Consider the following 12,702-nt stretch of genomic DNA (forward strand, 5'->3'; position numbering starts at 1 on the left):
TTAATCATATGTTAATAATTGTATATAATCATGTTTAATTATGATTAATCACTTAAAATAAAATTAATTTTTCAGATAATTAACCAAGTCAATAATATCATAATATTATTAATCACTTGATATTTGACATTTTAACTCTTCACTTTAGCATATTTTAAAAGTAAAGTTATATTTTTCAATTGTAACTTCATATTCAAATCAAATATCAAATCTTAGTTTTATAATTTTATGTTCAAGTCGAATATCAAATCTTAGTTCTTTGTTGAACTACTTGTGATAACATATTTCATTTACATGGATGTTGCTGGATATTTATCTCAGGCATCTCCAAATTTTTCATCTCTTTATTATAGAGAGCTATAACTGAAACACTAACTTCTCATTCGAGACAGGAAATAAATAACAAAATATATGTACATCTATTTTTTGTATAATAATGATTAAAAAATAATTAGATTCGCTGAGACACTATGGTATTTGACCAAATATTAGTATTAGGATGTGGAAACAGAGCCCCATGTTGACTACAGTGCGTCATCACTATCTGAATCATTATCAAGCTCGAGACCTTCTGCTGCCAATAGCTGGCTGATTACCTTCTTCTTTTCTTCCTCGGACTTTCTTCGCATCAAATCTCTTTTCTTAAGTACAAGTGTGTGCCTTTTAAGGGTATTGGAGTAATATTCAGCCGAAGCCTTCTTTTCTCTTGCCAGGATCCTCCTTGTTTCATCTGGATCAATCTGAGATTTTGTAAAGTAATTCCAATCAGATGCAAGAAAAAAAGTGAAACATGGCTAAAGGAAAAGATGAAATATGTGATGCTGATTCTTTCCAACATCCATTCTTGGGTGAAAAACAACTAAGTGTGATGTTTATCTATGAAGATAGGATAATGTATTTTTTGCAATTTAGTCAAACTTGGAAGTGACAATAACTACTCTAGAAAGAAAACCAGTTTGTCAGGATGATTGTGGTTGGAAGAAAATATGACAAAACTCTATGACATACTCTTCTTGGCACAACCATTCAAGCGTCTACAGTAAGATGGTAACATCTTCAAGCTATCTCAATACCTTCGAACGAGAAAGTTGACGCACACGAAGGTTTAACTCGCGCTGTTGCTGCTCAGCCCAAGCAGCAATTGCCATGTCACCCCGCTGATCGAAAGCTTTTCGCTTTTTAATAAGCCACTCCATCCATGCCTGAGATGCCTGAAGGAAACAAAGCATCACACTGATCAAGAGCAAGTAAACGTGTTCTACTTGCAGCAGAAGAAAGTATCCGTTATTATCCATGTTAAAAGTTTACACAGCAAGGCTTAGGGGCACTTCTGTTTTAGGATCTAACACTGACAATAAAGTGGAAAGCAAACCATGCAAAATGTATTCTCTGTACAAAAGATGATATAGTAATTATTTGCTTAAGTTCTTCAGTTTGCCATGCTTATAGAATGGATAGTAAATCCTAGTAGAGAACAAGTACGGGCAGTCAACCACTGATAATCAAACAGCATAAAAATATTACCTTCATAGGGTTGACCCGGTTATCCATATCATACTTTCTTCGGCTCTCCCCATCTATAAGCAATTCATAAGCAGCTTGAATCTTGATGAACCTAGCTTCTGCTGTTTCACCTTCCTCAAGGGTTCCTCTACCATCATAGACTTCAATAGTAATGTAAAAGTTATTATGTATCGACTATTGAGAGGTCATATTCATATTCATCTTTAGTCAACAATACCAAAACAGAAAAACTGTATCACAACTAAGTTGTATGGCACAATGTTGGAGAAACACTCACAAGTCAAAAGCCATAACCGCTTCACAAGTCACACGATCCAGCAGACTAGCATTTAAAACATGATGTAAAACCTCAAAATGCTAACTTAGAAGTAGTTCAATTGCATGGCTTTATCTCCCACAACCAGCGTAACTAAATAACTACATATCAAGTTGACAGATACAATTAAAGAAAACAAGTAGCTAAGATGAAGATACATACCATCCGGGTGATAAAATTTGGCTAAGCGTCTGTAAGCATTCTTTATCTGCTCCTCATCAGCATCTCCTTCCAATTCTGTTGTTCAGTGTAGACAATTGAAGTCAAAACAAGTATGCCTAGGAATTTTCCATCTCTATTCACTTCCTACAAAAAAGGACATTCATTTCTTCTCTTTCTAAGCAATATTCAGTTTCAGCGTTACCCATCATTTCATCACTTTCTAAGATTTCTTTTTTTATCTAAAGTCGGTTCTTTTTTTCCCCCCATTTTCTCATCAACGAGAGTTGTCAGGGAAAAGGAACAAACTTGAAAGTAAAAATTACCAAGAGTTTCATATGGGGATTTCTGTTCAGCCCAATTTGACGCCTTGGCCACAGTTCTCCTCTGATTTGCGCGAAACCAGGGACTGGAGCCCCAATAACCGATTGTAGAATACAGAGACGGCGATGGCAAACGCGACTTGCAATTAGGGTTCCGAAACGAAACCCTAGAACGAAATTGGTGTCTGCAACTAATGAAAGAGAATACCGTCTGAGGTCTACATAGGGTTCTCAGATTGCTCATAGTTTCCCTCTGTTTTTTGAAGCTCTTCTACACTCGATGCCAATTCGAGTTAACACGACCACGAAATCCTTTCTTTTTGGTCGTGGAAGACGTGAACGGAAAGAAGAGGTTCTGGGCCCCTCAACGATAACTAACACCCATGAATCTGACAGAATCTTTAATTTTTTTTTTTCTCCAAGAGGAAATTCTGATTTTCTTCTCTCAATTTTTGATGAATGAGAGCCGCGAATCTTTTGTGTTTAATTTTTTCCCGGGAAATTTGTGGACAGTTTGGCTTCTTTTCTTGTATCATGACAATTACTGATTGGTGTTATATAGAACTTCATATCGAGAATTTGTAATTTTTGCATTGATCAATTGGTTATAGAGTTTTGTGTGTCAAATCATCTTTCTCTCTTTTTGTGAGCAGAGACAATTTTTTTTTTGGCATAAGATAATTTTTTTAAAAACTTTTATATATATTTTTGTCATTATAATAATAGTTCATATTCCATAACTCACCAGAATTAATATGCATTTATGGAAAGTGAGTTATGTGATTATGAGATGAAATTTTAATTGATCAAATATTATTTTAATAATAAAAAAATTAATTCTGAAAACATCAACCGATAGTATCTAGACAGCTTAACTATGCCATTGAATTGAAATGATTTTTTTTCTTCTCTTTTGTGATCACAGAAAACCCAAGTAATCTATATATAAAAGAGAATTCAATTAAAATACATTAACAGTATCTAATCACAAATCGTTAAACCTGGTTAGTTTCTTGTCTTTTATTATAACTATTTTACAGGTCATTCAAGCCCAATTTCTTATTTATTGACAGTAAAATTTTTAGGACTATTCAATTCAATAGTTTATGAAAAATAAACCTTATAAATACATAGGGCTCTAGCTTAGTTGAGTTACTGTAAATCTTTCAGTAGTGAACTCAATTTTAATGGAAAAGAAAATGATAAACCTATAAAGTAAAGTAAAATAATAGACATTTTAGTCGAAAGATACTAAAGTTTTTCATAATAATAGTACTAAAGATGATACACTATTTATGTACAAGCACACTCGCAAAGAGCTGCAAATGACATATTTTGCTTCATGGTGGTGGTAGTAGTAGTACACGGCATTAACTCACATTCATACTCATATATTCATATCCGAAACTCGATTAACTGTTGTGTAAAGCACATAACAGATGATCCAGTTGAAGCTGAAGTAGCAAATCTTAGGTGATTTGTGGAGTCCTGAGGAGGCTAAGTTATGGAAGTTCAGATGGACGAGCAGCCCAAAGAGAACAAAGAGTGCGAAGACGGTGAAAGTATTCCCCAAGAGCCAGCAAGCCCCTAGCAGCTTGCTGTGCTGACAGGACACGTGACATGTGCAGCAGAGTTTGTTGCCTAAGATGATCTGCCTGTGGACAAGAGAATGCATTTCATTGTTAACAATGTATTGTCATTGTTGTTACAAACTACCAAATATTGCATTTTGCAAGTACACTAATCTAGAAGGGCATGATCTAGCTGAGGTGTTCAGGGGTTGAAATTTGAGAAAATGTAATAATGTGCCAAAATAAATAATGTAATACTGAATATCGATGATATAAAAGTAACTTACACAGAATGTATAGTGATCCTGATTATCAGGATTGGTCTAGTCAAACTTTAAAAGGATTTCAATCTTTCAGTGGATAGCTCTAGGCCACTCTTCTTTGAATTAACTATCAGATAAAATTTAGATACATTTTATTAGATGCTTTTGGTGTTGTTCTTTGATTAATATTAAAATTTTACTTCGCTAGCCTATGCTAATTTTTAATGCAAACGTTCATAATACATCATTGAAATAAAACTCAAATTTTGATCGAAAAATAACATTTAAAGAATTATGTCTAAGTTTTATCTTTAACTAAATTTCTCAAATGAGGACTAATTTATACTGTCTAAAATAAAATAAAATGGCATGCAATTAATTCTATTGTAATTTGCAAAAGAACTTTTCTTGACTGTATAGACTACACTGGATGGTCCAAGGTTCTCATATGGGAATAAGAACAAATCCTGAATCCCAAATATCTTGTGTTATGTTACCTGGTTTACAAAACCCTCTAGTGCCTCAAATTTCTCCATAGCAAGAGCCATCTGAAGTCCCAAGTTTCCTGCACCCAATGGATCAACTGCCATGTCATTGACCAAACTCTGCTGAAGTTTTTCCAGTCCTTGTGAAAGAGCATCTTCAGCTTGCTGAGATGATAGGCGGATGTTGTTAATTCTATTAATTTGTTCCTCAGTCAAAAACTCAAGTTGTGGGACGATGATCTGTGAGAAAAGTCTAAGTGATTGGTTTTATCGAGTTCAAATATATGTAAGAAAATTAAAATGTACCATGACATTGACATGAAAAGTACGAGTCTTGTCATGAAGAAATCCAAGCAACAAATCTGATGAAAAGATGCTATTTGTTGTGTTTAATAGATAGACTATATTTTTGTTCTAAACATCAAAGTGACAACATAACAACTGAACTCTTGTTATGAAATTTTAACTGAAATTCAAGTAGATAGTAGCTTGAGAAAAATGAAAATTGATATAGAACTCATTCTTCAAAATCAATGAAAAGGGTAAGCAGATTTAGAATCTATTCAAATTTAAGTTTAGAAGCATTTTTGAAAGTCTCTTTATTAGAAAATATTATTTATTTTCAGTAAAGAAACTCTCAAATGCGTTTCTAACTTATGTCTAAATAGATTCTAGTGTATGTTACATACATTTAGAAGCTGTGATGGACGGGACCCTCCAATCCAAAGGAAAATGCGCTCCACTGATGCTTTCCACACACCAGAGATTAAGTAGAGAACATCAGCCTTTGCAGCATCTGCTTTCATTCGGAAAAGACTTGAGTAATGGTTTAAGACACTCTGAACCAGTGCATGAAGCTGTGCATCAGGTGCTTGCGTTTGAAATGCATGTCTAAGTTCTTCATTCCGCCTTTGTTGCTCTTCAACCCATTGTCCATATTCAAATTCAAAAGCAACAATTGCTGTTTCATATAACCGAAGGACCACTTAGCAGAATGTAACAAGCAATAAGCACAATGCTTCATACACAAAGGGAAAATGTTACTAGAGTGGAAAAGGGTTAACACCCTCAACAACGATAATTATGATAACATGTGGTCATTAAAATTGTTCGAATCATGAAACGGAACACTTCTCCTTTTGAAGCATGGTAAGAACACTTGATAGAATCACAAAATGCATATAGCAATTTTAGATGCAGGGATTTCTATTTAGAAGTTAAAGAAATAAAGTTGTAAATAATTTGTTGGTAGAAATGTGAACATATACAAATCAACAAATTTTGTCACTTGGAAAAGGTAAAACATAATGAAACAAAAGAACTATAGAATCCATAAGGGGATGTCAAATGCAGGATCATCAATGGAAGGGGCATTATACTCATTCTTCACCTTTAGTCTGACATGTCAAGAAAAATAGCACCCCATATGCACATGAAATCTGAAGGACTTGCACCAAGACATGAAATTCATGAAAGATTATAATTGCATTAAAGCAATGACGAATCATGATCAGCTCAAGCCCTCCTTGATAAATTTTTCGGGATCTTCCTTTCAACTCTCTGATTTATAAAAGGGCTAGGAAGAAATGAAGCACCTTCCAATGGAGGGGTCTAAAACTATAGTTAAGCAAGCATGACATTATTAAAATGGAAAAGAAATTTTCATTGATTAATAATGATGTATTTCTATCAAATTCACTGAGACCTGCCTGCTGCAAAAGCAATTTGACACAGTTAAATGAAATGTAGATTCATTACAGGTTTAATCACTTAGATGCCTAGTATATTGCTTACTGCATAAGACAAGAAAAATATTAATTTACATATCATATAGAAACATAAAATAAAAAATAAAAAAATAAAAACTTAGTTCAAGTTCTTCGATTACAAGGAGAGAAGAACAAATGGGAAGAAGAAGAAGAGGAAGGCATTTTAAGAAAGATTATAACTACAAAAAGAATCACAAACCTGGGTTTATTGTTTCTGATGATGACCCTATATAGCCGGCATCTAACGTAGTGCCCATGTACAGACCCTGCAAGTGGATATTTTGGTATATACTTCAACATGACAGATAGAGGAATATAAACTCACAAATTCACAATAAAAAGCAAAATTGAATGTGATGATTTGAGTTTTGGTTTGGTTCACCTGCTTTCTTGCTTTCTCAATTTCCAGTTCCAATTGCAATAGTTTCAAGCGGCTTGATTCTAATTGCTTAACATAAACCTATGTATAACAAAAGTACAAATCAGAAGACAGATACTATTACTGACTACCTTCTTGTAATTTCATTCATCCTACCTTTTTTCGCAGCCTACTTTTCCTAGCGGCCTCTCGATTCTGAGCTAGGCGTCTTAACATCTACACATGAATAGCCATAACATAATGTCAGACACAAACAAGTAGCCAACAACAAAATCATTCATGTTTGAGAGAAACCTTTCAAAGAGCCTATTTAAATATAAACTAAAAGTGTTTTTGAGAGTTTCTCTATTGAAAAAGTTTTTTTTTTTTTTCATTCTAAATTTGTATTCAAATTGACTCAAGTTCATACTTCATACTTCTTAATACTAACAATAATTTACAATGAAACAAGAGATAAGAAACACAGTCCAATGGCTATATATGCATAGATGAGACATGTCCTGAAGAAATTTCATCACCTTATTAACATCTTTATTAGTAGTCTCTTGATCGGCTCCAGAAGGCTCTCTTGATTCTTGAGGAATATACTCAGACTGGAGATTGAAATTCAAAAATACTGTTAAAGACTTATAGTCTAGTTTAGTTTCCTCATTAAATTAAGTTGATCTACCAAAAAAAAAAAATTTCTTACCTTATTCTCCATACTAGTGTCAACCATTAAAATTGGGGAAGCAATTGAATTCAGGCCACCATTAACTTTAAAGCTGTCCCCCCACATGCTAACTTGCTGAAATGGCTCGTATATGTCCATTTTCATTTATCTCTTGCAACGGCCAAATGATAAAACAAGAGTTCTCTACATAATAATAATATTAAAAAATATTAATTTGATGCTACTTATCACCAAACAAGAGACTTGCTGCTATCTTAAATTAAATCACAATGATAAGGTCGAAGTCTGAAAAGCGATAACCAACAGGGGTAGTCCTAATTCTGATTCCAATTTCTCCCTAAAATAATAAAGAAAAGGAATATAGAGTAGTAGTATCAGCTGTTTGCACTTTGCAGCAACATATACAACACTAAAGTATTTGTTCCAGCAGCCGAAAATGGAAAAAGATCAACAGAGACAACCACATAAAAAGGTAATTAAAACAAAGTCCAACTCAAATAATGAATAATCAAAACCATCATACTCATTTTGTCAAAGGAAATTTAACGTCATGCATGACTTGAAATTTTTTCTAGAAACAAACAGAAATCATCCAAAGTACTAGTGTTTGACCCACTTGAGTCCAATTAAGCTTCTGCTCAAAACGACAATGAATCGATATTGGAAGCAAACGAAACGCTAATACTGCAACAGATGGAAGAGCACCAACCTATACTATAGCTAGCTTGGTAGAATCTGCAAGCTTGGAATTTGGTCAGTCCACGAAAGACCCTCAGTTGATGCTCAGAATTGAAAATATATATATATAGATAGATAGAGATACATCTGAAAACTCACTGGCTAAGTTGTCTGATTAATATCATTATTAATCTCCCATATGCAAACAAATTATAAAAGCAATGCTGGGCCTAAGATAACAAAATGAAATTTAAAAGCTACAGTAAATAAAACTAATCGCAACTTTTACTTTTTCTTCAAACTCTTTTGAACCGTCTACTTGCTAACTTCGTTGTAGGAACACACTGAGTGCGACAGCATTAAAAAATCCCGTACTGCATTTAAAATAAATTAATGTTATTTCTGGTCTATTCTTTCAATGTTGTTGTTTGTTTTTCCACATCAGTTATTTTATCTCATGTTTTTATTTTTTTTCTATTTTAAAAATTGTGAAAACATAATGTGAAAATAACGTTACTCTACAAAATATAAAAAGGTTACATAGAAGATAGTACTTTATTAGCTCACAAGTCCAGCTTTTCTTAACATGGTTGTGTTCATTCCTTGTTCATTGCCTACGACTTTACGTGTAGAGTTAGTGTTTGGAAAAAGATTTTGGACACCCAAGATGTATCTCCATTTTGGGTGTCCAAGAAACATCAACCTTAGAGCTTGCATGTATATATGTATAATTCTATGGAGGCAAAGCTAAGAAATTCAGGTGTCTAAAATTTCGTATGGCTGGCGAATTTTGATTATAGCAAGAGTCTAGAGAAATCTTAATATTCTACGTAGAAATTAGGAAAGTTGGATTTTAAAGGGCGTCTCTTAAATGCAATACACACAATGTTTATTTTTAATTAGTTAAGAATAAGGGTAGAATCTTGGATATATTTATGCATATTGGTTTTCTGGTTTTGATGGTGGGTATATTCTACAATATTCTTGTGATAAAGACGTGATTCGTGAATGCCCTTGCGAAACATGTAATTGGTGTGGTTGTTGGTTTGAGAATAATTATATGATTCCTTATACGAGAGAGAGAGAGAGAGAGAGTATTGGGAAAATATAGTATACTGCTTTTATATATTAAAAAATAAGCATATGTTGCACTCAGTTGCTGTACTAATTAAACGTAAAAGTCATAACAATGGGGAGTTGGTAACTCATTATTAATGCGATCAACTTTCTGCTCAAAAGTACAAACATTGAGAAGTTGGATGCGATACGGTTTGAGATGACTGACTTTGACTTTGTATGCTGTGTATGATTGAATTGTTGTATGATTGAATTGTTGTAACACTTAAATACTTTGTTGAGAGAAGAATTGGTAAGTGTATATCTGACACTATTAATGAGATATAAGGGTGGCAATGTGGCATGAGATGCTCAGAGAATATTAGACCTGAACATATATAATTATTAAATTTAATCATTCATATATTATCGAATAAATTTTTTTATATTAATAATCTATCATATCTTTTAAATTATTTTATTTTATTAAATAAGTAAATAACATAATATTATTAAAAAGATACGATTGTGAGTGTAAAAAAAATTTATATATAAGTAATTAACTTATTATTATATGTGATTTTTTAACTTCAAGAAAAAAACCTATTTTATCAAATAAAATAAAAAAGGGAGCTTATAAAGAGTTGAAGTAATAAGTTAATTTTTTTTAATGGTATGCTTAATTAGGAGGAAACTAGTAGAAAAAAAGTGTAGAAAATATGAGAAAATTGAAAAATTGAACGTGTTTGATAAGAAAAAACTGAAGACAACTATGGTAATTTTTTGTGGACTCCACTTAAAAAAAAAACATTTTCCACAAAAATGAAGAAAAGTGTGTGGAATTTGATTCCAATTATGTTAGTCTTTTTTTATATAGTATTTTTGAGTTACCTTTCTCTTGATTTATATAAATATTATTTATATTAAATATTAATTTTATTCTATTTCTCACATAATTCTACTTTATTAACAGTTACAATTTTTTTATCTATTTTTTTATCAAATTAATTCTCACTTTTCTCTTTCATTCCCTTCTATTGTTTCATGTCTCCCAAACAAAAACAATATTCAAATATTCAAATAAGAGTCTTTATTGAGTGTCAAAAAATATTTTACATAAACTCTTCCTTTATACCAATATGCATATTCTCATATGTGACTTTCGATTTTGAGAGATCTGTATATACTTTTTGTGCCACTTTTTTTTCTTTCTCTTTTTATAATATTAGTATAATTTATTTTTTTTTTAGTTTTGTTTTAACCTTTTAGTCTTCATGATATGGTCTTTTTTTATTGAAATATGTGCTAATCAATTTGTCATTATCATTGTTGTAAAAACCAGAACAAACTAGTGAGTCAGAGCAATTCGACTGAAAATTGATCTTTAATCGATTTGGTTCGGCCAAAAAATTATTCTACATTGAATTAATAAATTTTTTTGGGTAGAATTGATCCAAAACTGATAATAAAAAAAATAAAAAAAAAAGATCAAATTGGTTTGAACCGACCTAGTTAAAAGTATTTTTATTTTTCAAATTTAATTTAAAATATTTTTAATAAAAATTATATTCAATAAAAAAAACTTATTTTTAATACTTGTCTCGTAAATAATATATATTAATTTACAATTTTTAATATATTTATTTTATATTTTATATTATATTAATTTAATATTTTTTATTTTAGATGTGAACTTATTATTATTAGTGAATATTGTTGTATTTTATTAAAACTAAACTTTAAATATTATATTATATATAATTTAAAATTTTATATATATATTAAATATTAAGAATTTATAAACAATATTTTATTTTAATATTTAGCATTATAAAATTATAATATTATATTAATTTAATATTATTTCTTTATTGATTATAATAATTACTATTATTTTATTAATATCAATTTATGATTCAACCAGGATTGAACTATTAACATTGAATTAGTGTCTAACTTGAATGATCGGTTCTATCGAATACTATTAAATTTTATATAATTGAACAAATTTTTATGATATTAATTAAATTATTTATAGAAATTATAATTTAACGATAAAAAATATATATTGAAATTAAAAATAAATAAATTGCTAATTTGAATAAAAAAAAATCAACTTAATGAAATTCACTAAAAACAAATATATAACCCAAACGGTAAATTCTTAGACTTGTGGATTTGTAAAGATGTTAAATTAAGAAAACTCCATATCCTTAACTTTTTGTATCAAAAGAAAAAACATATAGTAAAGTAGTAGACTAAAGCAAAATGCCGACATGAGTTAGCTCAATTGGCTCTTCTGACATGTGTATTATATATACAGATTATGTCTGAATCCATTATAAATTATCTGCCACCGGAGGGTTCCTTAATTAAGAGTGAAACATATTGATCAAATTTAGAATATATCTATCCACTGCATATAATGGTATGTATAAGCAATGAACCTTATCCTGTTTGTTTGGGAAAAGAAAAGTTATTGTTAGCTAAATAGGGTTGTTTAACAAAAAGCAAGTATGTATCACACACCTTACACCTCAACCTCGATAATAATGAAGTCGTATATAAATATAATAGCCTAGTGTTCAAATTGCCCCTTCCAACCTCATAGGGAAAGGTATGACACTACATAAACGACATCCTCACATGCTTTTATAAAGGAGAAGATAAACCACGATTTTCCAAAAGCAAGCAGTTTCCTTCTTCCTCCCTTTTCCCCCCCTTGCTTTTCCTCCTTTTTCATCACAAAAAAAAAAAAAGCGATTAGAGTGAGTTCAACTTTAACCATTAACCAATAATTTCCCTTGGCTTCGACTATGATATCAATTATCAACACCGTATTTCATCGCCATTTCATGTGGATTTTTATTTTTTTTTTTCTACTAACCTAGGCCACCTTTTCTTATTCTGCTACCAAAAGTCCTGCATGCTTAGACAACCATCAAAAGGTTTTAATTTGTGTGACCTTGCCTTTAATGCTGACACTCACAAATATATATACGTGTTATCACATTATTACAAAAGTTAAACAAGAATGTAAATCAACTAGTAAGGATATTTTATAATTTACATATATGCATGGACAATGTGAATTTGCTACGTACGTACAGTGCATTGATTCACCATGAACCATATTATACGTGGGTTCACGATAGCTAGCGCCTATTCACCGTTATAAGCACTTTTCAAAGTAGCTTAAGAACTCATAGTTGATGAGTGTACCGTCCGGGCCGAATTCCGACCCGCCTCCCTGGTCGGCGGAAGAACGAACAAACCCCATAAGGAGTAATTTTTCCCGGGCTCAATATAGGCCTAGTCGGTCGGTACCCGACTGGACCTGGGGAACTCGACCCCTCTATCGTTCACAAGGGCTGAGAGGGTCACCCGGTAGAGACCCGACCGGTCTTTGGACGTAGACCCAATCCATCAGAGCCCGACTGGGCCCTCGGCATGGACCCGATCGGTCGGGAACCGTGGGTAGTTGTTCCCTTTGTTCCCGCGCCCTC

General features: G+C 31.9%; 2 protein-coding genes across 4 annotated transcripts; both read right to left on the bottom strand.

The window, feature by feature from the left end:
* Window positions 1-360: 360 nt before the first annotated feature.
* On the bottom strand, window positions 361-2,844 carry LOC109797093 (Chaperone DnaJ-domain superfamily protein). The gene is made up of 5 exons (XM_020357008.3): window positions 2,326-2,844; window positions 2,003-2,077; window positions 1,525-1,664; window positions 1,074-1,211; window positions 361-740 (listed from the first exon to the last, which is right to left on the bottom strand). Exons 1-5 carry the CDS (start codon window positions 2,564-2,566, stop codon window positions 525-527), a joined length of 810 nt encoding a protein of 269 aa, XP_020212597.1. The 5' UTR covers window positions 2,567-2,844; the 3' UTR covers window positions 361-524.
* A 713-nt stretch (window positions 2,845-3,557) lies between these two features.
* On the bottom strand, window positions 3,558-8,340 carry LOC109797038 (transcription factor TGA3). 3 transcript variants are annotated; one of them, XR_014434685.1, is made up of 10 exons: window positions 8,172-8,340; window positions 7,481-7,645; window positions 7,308-7,382; window positions 6,946-7,005; window positions 6,793-6,870; window positions 6,610-6,676; window positions 5,331-5,602; window positions 4,654-4,881; window positions 4,181-4,283; window positions 3,840-3,977 (listed from the first exon to the last, which is right to left on the bottom strand). XR_014434685.1 is itself a non-coding variant. In XM_020356928.3 (9 exons), the coding sequence occupies exons 2-9, from the start codon at window positions 7,604-7,606 to the stop codon at window positions 3,825-3,827; spliced, it is 1,059 nt and encodes a 352-aa protein (XP_020212517.1). In that variant the 5' UTR covers window positions 7,607-7,645; window positions 8,172-8,332; the 3' UTR covers window positions 3,558-3,824. The 3 variants fall into 3 exon arrangements, 2 of the variants coding, with proteins under 2 accessions (XP_020212517.1, XP_029126618.1); XM_020356928.3 differs by lacking the exon at window positions 4,181-4,283 and having other exon boundaries at window positions 3,558-3,977; window positions 8,172-8,332; XM_029270785.2 differs by lacking the exon at window positions 4,181-4,283 and having other exon boundaries at window positions 3,558-3,977; window positions 8,079-8,329.
* Between the last annotated feature and the right edge of the window lie 4,362 nt (window positions 8,341-12,702).

The sequence above is a fragment of the Cajanus cajan genome, chromosome 6, assembly GCF_000230855.2.
Source record: "Cajanus cajan strain Asha chromosome 6, NIPB_CcT2T_4, whole genome shotgun sequence".
In the NCBI taxonomy this organism is placed as follows: Eukaryota; Viridiplantae; Streptophyta; class Magnoliopsida; order Fabales; family Fabaceae; genus Cajanus; species Cajanus cajan.

Coding starts and splice junctions, on each gene's coding strand:
- LOC109797093 (XM_020357008.3), bottom strand. CDS start 2,566: ATGAGCAATCTGAGAACCCTATGTAGACCTCAGACGGTATTCTCTTTC. Junction 1,665..2,002: donor CAAATTTTATCACCCGGATG/GTATGTATCTTC, acceptor TTACTATTGAAG/TCTATGATGGTAGAGGAACC. Junction 1,212..1,524: donor ACCGGGTCAACCCTATGAAG/GTAATATTTTTA, acceptor TGTTTCCTTCAG/GCATCTCAGGCATGGATGGA.
- LOC109797038 (XM_020356928.3), bottom strand. CDS start 7,606: ATGAAAATGGACATATACGAGCCATTTCAGCAAGTTAGCATGTGGGGG. Junction 6,871..6,945: donor AAAGTAGGCTGCGAAAAAAG/GTAGGATGAATG, acceptor TGTTATACATAG/GTTTATGTTAAGCAATTAGA. Junction 3,978..4,653: donor TAGAGGGTTTTGTAAACCAG/GTAACATAACAC, acceptor TCTTGTCCACAG/GCAGATCATCTTAGGCAACA.